General features: G+C 43.7%; 1 protein-coding gene across 2 annotated transcripts in view; it reads right to left on the bottom strand.

Annotated features, from left to right (window-relative positions):
• Positions 1-8678: 8678 nt before the first annotated feature.
• The window catches only part of SNX2 (sorting nexin 2), an 80064-nt gene continuing 74757 nt past the window's right edge, over positions 8679-13985 (bottom strand). For both annotated transcript variants that reach the window (XM_089674761.1, XM_089674770.1), the window contains 2 exons: positions 12032-12103; positions 8679-9168 (listed from right to left, as the gene is read on the bottom strand). In XM_089674761.1, the coding sequence (XP_089530887.1) occupies positions 9118-9168; positions 12032-12103 (123 nt within the window). In that variant the 3' untranslated portion in view covers positions 8679-9117. The remainder of the gene's footprint in view (positions 9169-12031; positions 12104-13985) is intronic.

The following is a 13985-nucleotide window of genomic DNA, read 5'->3' as shown; positions in this document are numbered from 1 at the left end:
CCATGGCTACGACAGTGGTAGCCAGGAACTTAGAGTATTGGCTTACGCAATTACAGGCCCATATTGTGGCAGACTCTCCCAAGGAAAAAATCTTGGCCTCTTTTGAGACCCTTTTGCAAGGAGTGGGGTATATTACGGATGCTTCCGCAGAGTCGGTGAGATTGGGGGCCAGGTCTGCTGCCCTGACCAATTCAGCCAGAAGGGCGCTGTGGCTAAAGACATGGCAGGGGGACATCACTTCAAAAGTTAGGTTATGCGGCATCCCCCTCACAGGAGACTGTCTGTTTGGCCTGGGGTTGGAGGAATTATTGGACCGGACAGCTGATAGGAAAAAGTCCTTCCCCCTCAAAAGGAAAATGCAGGAGGGGGGGACACGGAAGGCCCGCCCGGCAAAGAGGCTGAGCCTGCGACCGCCTGGTCAGGGTAGGTCGGCTGGAAAGAGAGATAGGGGAAGAGGGGGAGCGATTTTTCGCCCTCCTGAGCAGGCCCAAAAACCAAGGTGACTTGGTTCCTCCTGTGGGGGGAAGATTGGCGGCATTCCTCCCACAGTGGGAAGCCGTGGTCACCAGCCCCTTCATTTTGGACGTCATCCGAAGGGGTTACCGGTTAGAATTTCTGAGACCGCCACCCGAGACTTTTCTGGTGACGACCCGTCCAAGGGATCCGACGAAGGACGCGGCTCTGGTGGGCGCTTTGGAGATTCTAGAGTCCCAGGGGGTCATCTCCAGGGTTCCAGTAGCGGAGCGAGGGAAGGGAGTTTATTCCCATGTGTTTGTGGTTCAAAAGCCGTCTGGGGCGTTCAGACTGATTTTGAACCTGAAACCCTTGAACAAGTCAGTGCGTTACCGGAGGTTCCGCATGGACTCCATTTTTACAATCAGGTCCCTAATCCCACCAGGTGCATTCATGGCATCCATAGACTTGAAGGACGCCTACCTACACGTGCCCGTGGCGGAAGCCTCTCAGAGGTTCCTCAGGTTGGCAGTGGGGGGGGGGGAGGAAGGAATTCGACACTGGCAGTTCAGGGCTCTTCCATTCAGCCTTTCCTCCTCGCCAAGAGTATTCACCAAGGTTCTGTCGGAGGCACTGATTTCTATCCGCTTAAGGGGGATTTCAGTGGTGGCCTATCTGGACGATTTGCTGCTCTTCGCGGATTCAGAGGCTCACTTACGGCAAGACCTGGTTATAGTGAGGAACCATCTGGAAAGCTTGGGGTGGATTTTGAATCTGGAGAAGTCCTGCCTGGTGCCTTCTCAGAAGGTGATTTACTTGGGCTACACTCTAGACTCGGTAGACCAAAAGATCAGCCTGACTTTGGAAAAAGTCACCAAGTTGGAGGCCGGAGTCAGATTACTGCAGGGGAGCAGGTCGATGTCCATAAGACAGGCCATGTCGGTACTTGGATTGCTGACAGCGTCCATTCCGGCGGTTCAGTGGGCAGGTCTGCATATGCGTCCCCTCCAGTTGTGGATCCTGAGGGTTTGGGACAGGAAATGTCACTCCCTAGAACGCAGGGTCTTGGTGCCCCCCAGTGTGGAAAGGTCTCTATGGTGGTGGAGGAGATCGTCCAGCATAACTCAGGGGCTGTTGTGGTGCTTTCTGATTTCCGCGGAGGTCACTACGGATGCCAGCGCCAGGGGCTGGGGAGCCCACCTGGGAAATTTGGTGACTCAGGGGGAATGGTCCTTAGGGCAGAAGGGCAAATCCTCGAATTGGAAGGAATTGAGGGCAGTGTGGGAGGCTCTGCACTCCTTCCAGGCGGGGGTCACGGGCCAGCACGTGCGTGTCCTGACGGACAATGCCACGGCAGTGGCTTATATAAACAGGCAGGGAGGGACGCGGAGCAAGGCCCTCGGGGCCTTAGCGGCGACACTGTTGTCCTGGGCAGAGCTGAATTTGGCGTCCCTGTCTGCGATACACTTAAAGGGGGAGCTGAACCAGAAGGCAGACTTCCTGAGCAGGACTCGGCTCAGGGAGTCGGAATGGGCCTTGAACCCCGATGTCTTTCAGGAGATTGTGCGAAGGTGGGGATCCCCGGATGTGGACCTTTTTGCCTCCGGAAGGAACAACAAGGTCCCAAATTTCTTCTCTCTATCCCGCTGGGACGGGTCCAGAGCGGTGGACGCATTAGGTCAGAGGTGGGACTACCGGCTTTGTTACGCCTTTCCCCTGGTTCCTTTGCTCCCCCTGGTCCTGAGGAAATTCAGGACAGAGGGGACCTCGTTAATCCTGATAGCTCCCTTCTGGCCGCGGTGGGCGTGGTTTGCGACCCTAAAGAGTTTGGCCTCTCGTCCACCCTGGGAGCTGCCACCAAGAGAGGATTTGTTAACACAGGGGCCGGTTCTTTGCCCCAGCGTAGGAAGATTGCGGTTAACGGCCTGGTTTCTGAGCAGCAGCTCGTCTTAGAGAAGGGGTTCTCGCCTAGGGTGGTGGCGACATTACTGGCCAGTAGGAAGGAGGAGACCCAGGCCATTTATGGTAGGGTCTGGGGTTGCTTTACAGCCTGGTGTGACCGGACAGCAGTGGCAACCCATAGTTTGGTTTCTGTGTTGGAATTCCTGCAGGCGGGAGCGGACAAGGGATTGTCTGTCAGCACGCTCAAGGGCCAGGTCTCGGCCCTCAGTGTGTTCTTGGAGACGCCCCTGGCCAGGGAGGCGTTGGTGAGTAGGTTTTTCAAAGCTCTGGTGAGGCAGAGGCCTCCGAGGTCCAGACCATTTCCGGTGTGGGATTTGGCCAAGGTGCTCGGGGGGATGACTAGGGCTCCGTTCGAGCCCTTGGAGTCCTGTCCGATAGGTGAGCTCACCATTAAAACGGCTTTTCTGGTGGCGATTACCACGGCGAGGAGGGTGTGTGAGATGGAGGCCCTCTCGATCAGAACACCTTATCTCCGTATTTTTTCAGACAGGACCGTTTTCAGACCAGACCCGTCCTTCATTCCGAAGGTAGCTCGGAGTTTCCAGAGGGAACAGGACATTGTCCTTCCCTCGTTTTTTCCTGACCCGGTGGGGGTAGATCAGGAGAGGTATCATTGTTTAGATGTCAGAAGGTGCGTTCTCCAGTATCTAGAGAAATCTAGGGAGTTCAGAAGCACCGAATCCCTTTTTGTTTTTTTTAAAGGGGCTAGAAGAGGCAAGAAGGCGTCTAGAAGGACGCTGGCCAGCTGGCTGCGGCTGGCGATTACAGGAGCGTATCAGGCAGAAGGCCTGGAGGTCCCGGAGGGTATCAAGGCACATTCCACCCGAGCTGTGGCGGCTACCCAGGCAGAGTTAGCAGGGGTTTCCCCAGGGCAGATTTGCAGAGCGGCAACATGGTCCAGCTATGACACATTTGCCAAGCATTACAGACTGGACCTGGTCTCGGTGCAGGAGCAGGACTTTGGTCGTAAGGTCTTACAAGCAGTTAGCCCGCCCGAAGGGTGAGTACTCGCTTATCCTCTCAGAGTGCTGGCCTGAAAGACGGTAGGGGAAAAACCAAGTTACACTTACGGTAACGTCTTTTCCAGGAGTCTTTCAGGCCAGCACCGGTTTCCCACCCACTGTTGATATTGGTTATGTGAAGATGGCTTATTATGATTATGTTGTCTCGCATTGTGTCTCCCCAGATGACCGGAGGATGCTTGGAGAACTGAGGTCAGAGGGGAGTGGAGCTTTTTTTTGTAGGTGGAGGTGTTTCCTCAGATGGGGAGGAGCCGAGGTCTCTCAGAGTGCTGGCCTGAAAGACTCCTGGAAAAGAGTTTACCGTAAGTGTAACTTGGTTTTTTTTTTCCTGTTTTTACACTGTGCCTTTCATTTTTTTTTTTTTTTTTTAAATCACTTTTAATGCTATCACATGGAATGCAAACATCCCCTATAACTTCAATGGATATTGTCATATATTCTTTTTTGAGCAATCTGGGGTCTTTCAGACTCTGGTATCTCCTCTGCCCTTACATTATCTAATTTCACCAAGATCGGTGTGATCAGATGCTTTCCCAATTTATAAATGGCGCTGTTTATATCCTGCAAAACTGAAGTGATGAAATGCTTGTAGCTTCTGATTTCTTAGACTATAGAGATGATTGAAGTCATTCTGGTCTCTGATCAGCTCTATAGTCAGCCAGCTTATCTGCTGGCTGCATTCCCAGATTCCCCTGTGAGACAGGAGAGCTTAAAAAAAAAAAAAAAAAACAACTATGGAAGGCGGGGGGGGGGGGGGGGGGGGGGTGTCCCTTCCCACTGCTTGTAAAAACAATTCAGCAGCCAATTGGCCACTAAGATTGCTTTTAAATGAAAGCCAACTGCCAGCTGAAAAAACAATATCAGGCCGATGCCTGTAGCTGCAGGCATCATCTCGGTATAACCACGCAAAGTCCATCAACGTAGCAGTAAATTGCTGCTCCATGTTGGGCATATATGTAATAGCCGAGAACACGGGCATATGATGAATCTGCTCTGTGGACCAATATGAAGGCAATTCTTTTTTTGTAATGCCCAGATTGAATGCAAGTCCCAAAAAAAGTTTATGTTCAGAAACCGTGATAGGTTTCCATGCAAATTGTCTGGCAAGAGCTGAATTGGGTGGGAGGTGATGTATTGTTGTGCATATAAATTGCCTTGGCCCACAATCAATTGGTACAAATCTTCCGTGAAAAACAGCGGAGGGGCTAAACACTAATGTTAGCATAGAATAGGGCTGATCCAGCTAACACTTCATTTTTGGGGACACTGTACAAAGGAAGCACTAGTATACTTCTGTTCATGATCAATATATTAATCTGTACAAACACTATACTAGTAATAGCGGTGATCAGTGACCTACAGTGTGCATGCAATAGTGTGCGGGAAATCTAATGCTAGCTCACCCTGGCTGGGAGGGGCACTAACTGACACTATCTGATGTTGCTAGTGGCAGTAATACAGTGATCAGTGCAAAATTCTATATACTGACACTGTACTAATGGCACTGGCTGGGTGATGGGGCGATCAGAGAGTTAAATGTGCTAATCGAACGTGTGTGTGTAAAATTTAGTGCAGTGGGGATGCAGGCGCGTTCACACCCCAAAATAGGAAGCGACGCAAGATTACGTCACTTTGCCAAGAGCTGCTGCTTGCCTGAAAAATGCGGGTATGCAGGTTGGCATGTAGTTAAAAAATGTTTTAAAAAAAATTTAGAATTTTTTTTTTTTAATACTTTTATCAGAATAGTACAATGTTACCACAGTAACCTCCAGCAAACATGTCCATTGGATTGCCAGCCAGAGAAGTGCGATTCGTCACTCCAGAGAACACATCTCCACTGCTCTAGAGTCCAGTGGTGGCATGCTTTACACCACTGCATTCAACGCTATACATTGGACTTGGGGATGTAAGGCTTGGATGCAGCTGCTCGGCCATGGAAACCCATTCCATGAAGCTCTCTATGCACTGTTGCTCTAATCTGAAGGCCACGTGAAGTTTGGAGGTCTTTAGATATTGACTGCAAACAGTTGACTTTTTTTTCTTCCAATTGTATTTTTTTTAACTTTTAGGTGGGGGGCTCCTGATTAAAGCAGAGTTCCACCCAAAAAGGGAAGTTCCGCTTTAAGCCTTTGTCCCCCGCTCCCATTAAGGATTGGCACCTTTGGGGGGAGGGGGTACTTGAATTTAACAGGTACCCGCTCCCACTTCCCCTGTGATCACCTAGGGCAGGGCTTAAAATTTCAAGTCCTGAGCTACTAGCCAGACCTTAAGAGTTACTTATCACCAACAAACACACAGAAACATGTACACACACGCCCACAGACACGTGTGTGTGTGTGTGTGTGTGTGTGTATGAATATATATATATATATATATATATATATATATATATATATATACACACACACATATATATATATATATACACACACACACACACACACACACACACACACACATACATACATATACACACACACACAGAAAAAGGCACGTACAGACACTCATACATGTACATACACCAGAAATACACACACAGACATACATACGTACACACAAATACACAAACATGTACATACACAGACACACACAAAGATGTACACGCACGCACACTGTTAAGTGCTCTCTCCTCTCCCCTGAAACCGCAGCCCTATAAAAAGTTGCAGTACTTAGTTGATAGAGCTAGGTACTGCACTCTAGGGGGAGGCAGAGAGCACAGCACACACTCCTTCCTTTGCTTTCACTGCGCTCAGCTATTGAGCAGTCTGACGGCTCCCAGTGCCAATGAAAGATCCAGCCTGAGCGCCGAGACTGCTCAGCAAGACGGCCCTGGAGGACACACTCTCCCCCACCATAATTTCCACTCGCCATTGGCGAGCGGAAATTGCAAGGCCTGGCATAGGGGATCGGAAGCGGACGTTATCCTCACCCCCTCCCTCCCCGTAGTCTTCTAGGACATGTGACAGGTTCCAGAAGACTATGGGGCCCATTTACAAAGCAAAGCACTTCTCATGCATGCACAGTGGGCACCCAGCTGTGAAGCCACAGGCTGTCACAGCCGGGTACCCACACTGAAGATGCCAGCACCAGGGAGAGAAAACAGCCGGTGAAACCAGCAGTGCTGAGGACAGGTAAGTGTCTGTATTTTAAGAGTCAGCAGCTACAGTTCTTGTAGCGGTTGACTTTTTTTTCAGGTGGAACTCAGTTTTAAACTCAATCTAACCTAAAACCTTTCCCTGCCTAAAATCTTCCTACACAGGCTGCCTTTGCACAATGACCCCATACAGACTGCAATGTGGCTGTACTCCCAGCGCCTATTCTTTGGAAATACTGTTTCATTCAAGGTCTATAAAGAAGTTACTGCATAGCTGAAGCCAGAGCTAAGGATTTTGATACCATGACTGTAAAGACTGGAGAAGGTGGTGGCTGCCACCTGGGTGGGAAGGGTTCTAGCTTTGATTAGCATTTTATATGATCTCTTATACTTTCATACTGACCAGAATTTTCACAGGTCTTCTGAACAGGATTACAACCTCTCGCTGCTCTTCTGTTTTCTGCATCTTCGGTCTTTGAAAAGCATACATCTCTGTACAGGCTCTAGAACACCAAGTCTTGGTGTTTTCGGGTTTGGACCCTTGCCAAGCTCCCTGAAAACACTGGGGGTTGATTTACTGAAGTGGCGAAGCATGTTCACTTTGCAAAGTTATTTTCATTTAGCCTAGCAAATGTGGTGAATATTCACTTTGCAAAAAGCCTTTTTTGCTTGCTAATATTTGAAAGATTGAAATCAGAAGAGCTTTACCCTCATTCAGTAAAACTACAAGGGAAAATTCCCTTGCAAAGTGGAAATGTATTTTGGAAAGACTGTTGATTGTACAGAGCCCTGTGCAATTACACCTGAGTAACAGAGGGAACGATCTCTTTGGAACAAAGATTTTTTTTTTTTTTAGTAAAAAGCAGCACATACACACATTAACACTTCTTGGGCACACCGTTACCCCTTGATTACCTGAGAGGTTAACCCATACCCAGCCAGTGTCAATAGTACAGTGACAATGTATAGTATTATCACTATTAGTGTCACTGGTGATGTCAGTGTCAGTCAGATTGCACCCCGAACTCACAGTTCCACTAGAAAAGTTGCTGATCACTGCCAGTAAAAGTATTAAATTATATATATATATATATATATATATATATATATATATATATATATATCTCTATCTCTATCTATCTATCTCTATCTATCACACACACACCATAGTCTGTAGACACTATAACCTTCACACAAACCAATCAATATACAGTTACTGGGAATTTTTTTTGTTACCGACATGTAACAGAATACATTTTAGCTTAAATTTATGAAGACGTGATTTTTTTAATTTTTTGGGATATGGCAGAAAGTAAAAAATATTGTTTTCTGAATTTTCACTCTTTCGTTTATATTATAAAAAATAAGAACAGTGGTGATCAAATACCATAAAACGAAAGCTCTAATTGTGTGAAAAAAATTATATATATTTTGTTTAGGCACAGCGTTGCATGGATGCCAAATTACCAGTTAAAGTAGCACAGTGCTAAATAGCAAAAAACGGCCTGGTCATGAAGGGGGTCAAGTGGTTAAACAAGTACAGCCTTGCAATAAGACAACATTCCCCTGGTCAAACAATTACATTTTTGAAGGGTGTTGTAGGCTGCAGACTGCCACACATACTGAAACGTGGTTGTAAACCTCAGACATGAAATATGAACAAAACACATCCCTCTATAGTGTGTACCTGTCTCAATTAAGAGCACTAAGTGTCATCTTTATCTGCTTTGTTCCTCTGCTATAAATCAATTCTGACAAGTTTTTCTGACACCAAGAGAAAAATGGTGACATGGGAGGGAGCTTTAGCAGACTGAGATCCTCAGCTGCGAGCTGTGTGGCAGGTGCTAGTCTCTTCCCTCCAATCAGCTCTCAGAACTCTCATTACTGAGCTCTGCAGTGTATAATTTCAGCTCTCTACCCCCCTTTTTTCTGCACTCTCAGACAAGCGTTAAATGCAGCATTTTTAACGGATGTAGAGGAGAGAAGACTGCAGATCGACAGGTACAACGTATGCAGGAGGATCCGTTTCATCTCTGTATCATCTGAGGCCAGTCACTTCACTGGGTATATAGAAAGGTTTACAACCACTTGAATACATATTCATAACTCCACAAAATGAAACCAGAAATATGCTACAAACACAAAAATGAGCATTTCACAAGGAATATACCTTTAATATTATAATCACAAAATCATATCTGTACAGGAATGTGTAAGTGAACATTTATAAATGCAACAATAATTTGCTTCATAAAGATAAGGTAAATTTAATTTGAGAGAATTGATTTTTCAAAGAAAATACTTCAAAGTAAAACTTTCTTGCCTTCATCTGCACTTGTTAAATGCAAAATAGTAAGACACATTAGTGTTCAATTCAGCAAAATATTGCAGATCATCATGCTACAGTCCATTGGAATGGGTCAGGACATGCAGCACTCTTATTAAAACGCAATAGTATATAAAAAGAAGCCACATGTTAATAAAATATAGAGTGGTTTATCTTGATATTTTCTTTGATTTAAACATGATTTTATTGTGGAATGCGATGAATATGAATTGATGAACTGAGCGTGGAATATTCTTCATCTAAGCTATAGCTTTGGCTTCAGGTAGAAAGGCTTCCCAATACTTTATGAGCTAAGGGGAAAAGAAAGAAAGTTACATCTTTAAATGAAATCACCATGTCAAAGTGTTTTTTCCATAAAGCATAGCAGGCTATTTAATAAAATATCTGCCACTTTATTTCAAGAATAACCCGTCACTTCTGACCTGTTCTATTATTCATTAGTCTGATTAAAGTTACAAAGTTTCTAGTTTCATGTCCAAACCACCTGCCTAACTCCTGGATGAGAGACTCGCATACAATGTATATTTTAAGAGAACTCTCCTATATCCCTTTACCACTCCTACTAAATCAAGTGATGTAAATGAGCTAGAACAGCAGTTACAAAGACTTACATAGATGGGAGATCCTAGATTATACACTACAAGCCTAAATCCTGCTGGACGTATTTACAGCGGCTGTGTTTGGCTTTTTTCTTCAGCCAGTAAACTCCCCAGCATGTTATCCTATATGTCCATGCACACAGACTGTAATCAGCGTATTTTGGAAGGGGTATTTTTTGGCTGAAAAAAAAAAACAAAAAACAAAAAAAAAAACCCAGAACTAGTGGGTTTCTATGAGTTTTTTAGCTGTAAAAATGCTCTAACGCTGAAAAACATGGCAAATCAAGGTAAATCGCGGCAAACTGGCGTTTTTGGACTTTTTTTGAGCAAAAAAAAAAAAACCCGCAAATGTGAAAAAACGTGGCTAAACACTAATGCAAAAAAACTCACGTTTTTAACATGACTTTACACAGCTAACATTACCAAATTCCATTGTGCATGGAGCCTAACTCTGTTAAGTGGACAAAAAAATAAAGTTAATGCATGTAGTGCAAGCGCCATGTTGAGTACCTTCAGCTCTCTCTTCAAGGGTGGTTAAAGATCCTAAGGCTGGCCATACATTATACAATTTTCTTGAGATTTTTGCTTTAGATTTACCAAAAACCATATAATAGGAGGTCAAACCTAAACAACACTTTCAATTGTATCCAATTAGACAGGCCCTTGCACTACATAGTTGAAGGTAAATCTAAAGAAAATTGGGCAGAAAATTGTATAGTGTATGGCAAGCCTTTGAATCTGCAAAATTCCAATAGTCTTGGCAAATACTGGCACAGCCCTCCTGAATTTCCTATTGACTAGTAAGGCAGCCCATCATGGTGATGGGCCAATAGGAAGGTGCAGAAGGCAGGCTACCTTTCAATGTAACCAGAAGTGTCAGTTCTGGTAATTAGAATGATGCTGGTTTACAGAATCCCTGAATACATTTCAGTACGACTTAAGAGGAATTTTACCTTTATGTTTAAGAAAACATTTTTAAAAAGTCAGCAGCCACCAATATTGTAGCTGCTGACTTTTAAAAATTAGGTACTTAGCTCCTGGAATCCAGCGCTGGCTTTACACAGCCGATTCTTGTGACATATGTGGGTCCCTGGCACTGTCATCTTGGAAGCTGCAGGGAGGGGGTTGGGAAGGTCGACTTTAAGTTGCATGTAGGCATTTGTAGGATTCCTTCATTATACACATGTATTTACTACTTTTTTTGTTGTCACTGAAAATTTCAGTTATACAAAAGCCTTTCTACATGAAAAAGGAAAAGCAGTGTGTAGCTAGCTGCAAGCCAAGATTTCTTTCACAGCTAGAGAAGCAAGGAAATGTCATGTGAAGTTTTCCTGATGTCATTACACATTCTGTTCAAGGAAGTAACTTGTTCTTCCAAGGACACTTACTTGTATCTAATTTTTCTACATGTCTTGGGATCATAAACAAAATAAAAATGTATAATTTGCTAACCATATTTACAAAACTGACAAAACAAGATAAGGCTCTGTTGAATGCAACCTGTTATTTGGCATTAACAATTGTTATTGTTAGGAAGAGGATTTAGGAGAGCCCAGTGACTTGAGGCCATATGCTAGGCAATTTTATAATGCTGGCCACATTTTGTTGATTTTGAAGCTTCCCATCCACTTTCAGCCAGTTACCTGTACCTCACATTTACTATGGTTTCCTAGTTTCAAGTGATTTTAATAAGAAATGCCTTTTGACTGGTTCTCCACTGGTAATCCACTTCCACTACCTTACTGCTCATCTGTTGACTTGAAAATGGGAATCAACTATATTGTAGGTGGCAATAAAAGCCAAGTAAACTGATGGTAACGGTATGGCCACTAAATACTTAAAGATTAAAAACCCCTTTCTTTATCATCCTCATACCAATGCTGCCCGTTTATACAATAGTGCTCTATAAATTACGTTTAATATTTTTGTTTAAATCAGCTTCAGTGTGATCTGTAAGCTGTGGCTCTCCCCTGTGTCAGCATCCACTGCACTGGATATAGGGGAGCAGGAGCTAACAGATCATGTGAGCACACTAAAATCTCCTGTGACGAGGGAGTGGGCATGGTGTACTGGCACCGAGTGTGTCTATGGACTCACACAGCCTGGCTCAAGAGCACACATGCATGGGTTCTTCCTTAACAGACATCTTGCTAAAGTGGCAGCTGGAAGAGGGAGAAGGTGACATCGCCAGCAGGGGACTGACAGATGAGGTGGTAAGGTACCTCACAGAGCAGGTGAGTATAAACTATTTTTTTCTTGGTTAAATAAAACGGCATTTAGTATCACTGTGATTTCCACTTTAAAAAAAGGAGTTGTGGAAATTCAGCCTTAAAGTAAAATCGGCTCATCCATGTCATTTGGTGTAAACCCAGTGACATCACTGTGGTAAAAAGCTTTCCCACCCCTCCCCACTGTGATGACATGGACTTCTAGCTTATCCCACAACACACAAGAGGCTTTCTTCATTGTTTATGGATAAACTTCGGTGCCCTACAGTACACACAAAGGCAGAAAACCACCAGCATTAACCTGAATATTTGTGTTTCCAATTTACCTGTTGCTGTGTTTGTACTAAAGATTCTAAATACTTGATAATAACTGTTTTGAAGTCTTTCACTCGATCTTTCTGCAAAAGAAAAACAAACAAAAAACAGGATTTTTTTTCTTTTAGAGTTGAATGAAAACAGACAAGTGTACAGGTATTTAAAAAGTTATGCTGAAGCATGAAATAATCCAATTTCCCATCTTTAACATGCAAGAAAACCCTCTCACTGTAGGCTGAGATTGCCACACAAATCAGAACACATTATGGTTCCATCATTTCTAGCAATTTTAAAGGGTTAATTCACAGTTACCAGAAAAACTGCCTATGAAGATAAGGGGTGCCTGTAAAATAAATAAATTGCGCAGGTCTGGCCAAAGTTGAATAATACCCTTGGCATAGGTGTAGGCAAATTTATACCTCATGAAGCCTGGGGTAAAAGTAAGCTAGAATGTTGCTAGGACATTGATCAGACAGGCCCATCTATTACTGTTCACCATCACAGGAGTGAGCTCTCTCTGTCTCAGACCCCCTCGCATGCGCTTTCATTCCCCTGATTTAATAGTTCTGGGCTCAGAGTCAGAGCTCACTCCTGCTATAGTAGAGGTGAGCAGTAATAGCTGGGCCTGTCCTAGCAACATCTTGGGAGTCTTCAGGTGAGGCTTCATGCGGTAGCTAAATGGCCTCTAACTATACAAAGGTTATTGTTCAAAATTTAATCAAAGCTGCACAGTTTTTACCTACAGATGCCCCTTATCTGCATAGGCTTTTTTTTTGGAAAAGGTGAACTAACCCTTTAAATCAGTGGTTCTCAAGCTTCCTAATGCCGCAACCCTTTAATACAGTTCCTCACGTTGTGGTGACCCCCAACCATAAAATTGTTTACCCAGTAATTATAATTCATGAAGTGTCGTTTTACCTTCAATACTGCTGCTTTCAACACAGTAGCTGTTTTCAACACAGTAGCTGCTCTTTACACATCAGAAATGTGTTTTCTGATGGTCTTAGGCGACCCCTGTGAAAGGGTCGTTCGACCCCCAGGTTGAGAACCACTGCTTTAAATGATAGTACAATCTAGGTTTCAAATATTGTGCAATTGTGACATGGAATGGACGAATATGCCCTTGTCACCCAAGTTATTTCTCCAAGGCTAACTGAATATAGTTTCTTTGGATTTTTCTTGTTTAATATAGGTGTGTGTGCACTATATACACTTGTGTTTATCAGGCACTCACTATTTGTATCAAATATGGGTATGTGTTTTTTAAGTGGGTGATAGATTTTAGTTTGGCACTAATTATATCTGTTTTTCATTATTATTTATGAAGGATTACAATATATTTATTTATTTTAGGATTCTATATTGTGTATTTGGCACATATTTCTTTATATGATAAGAGCGCTACACTATTTTTTATGACCCCCAGGTTGAGAACCACTGCTTCAAATGATAGTACAATCTAGGTTTCAAATATTGTGCAATTGTGACATGGAATGGACGAATATGCCCTTGTCACACAAGTTATTTCCCCAAGGCTCGTGTCTATTACAATCAGTCCAAAGAGCAGGAAATTTGTATCCAATTTTCCATTTAGCTACTCTGACAACGTAATGGCAGATCTACATAAACGAACATAGCTCTGAGAAGTTTGTTTGAGCTGCAATTAATAGAGTATATGTATAGTATATTCAAGTATATGACTACCTTTAAGTGTATCTCTCTGTTAAGTGTACTTTTTCATGCATTGAAAACTTATTCATCTGCAGATATTCATGAAACAATCCATATTAATAAAAACAATTAATGTCTTAAAGTATAACTAAATGCAAAATGTTTTTGTTCATTTTTGAATACAGTGGAGAGGGATTAGAACACCTGTCAGTTTTTATTGCTGTATGTGCCCCCCCCCTTAAGGAGACTCATCCTATTTCTCCTGTTTACCATTATCATTGAAAGTGAAAGTAA

Source organism: Staurois parvus, unplaced genomic scaffold (assembly GCF_062004578.1).
Source record: "Staurois parvus isolate SC_StPar_1 unplaced genomic scaffold, SC_StPar_1.0 ptg000004l, whole genome shotgun sequence".
Lineage (NCBI taxonomy): Eukaryota > Metazoa > Chordata > Amphibia > Anura > Ranidae > Staurois > Staurois parvus.
This window is presented reverse-complemented; position numbering and strand designations above follow the sequence as displayed.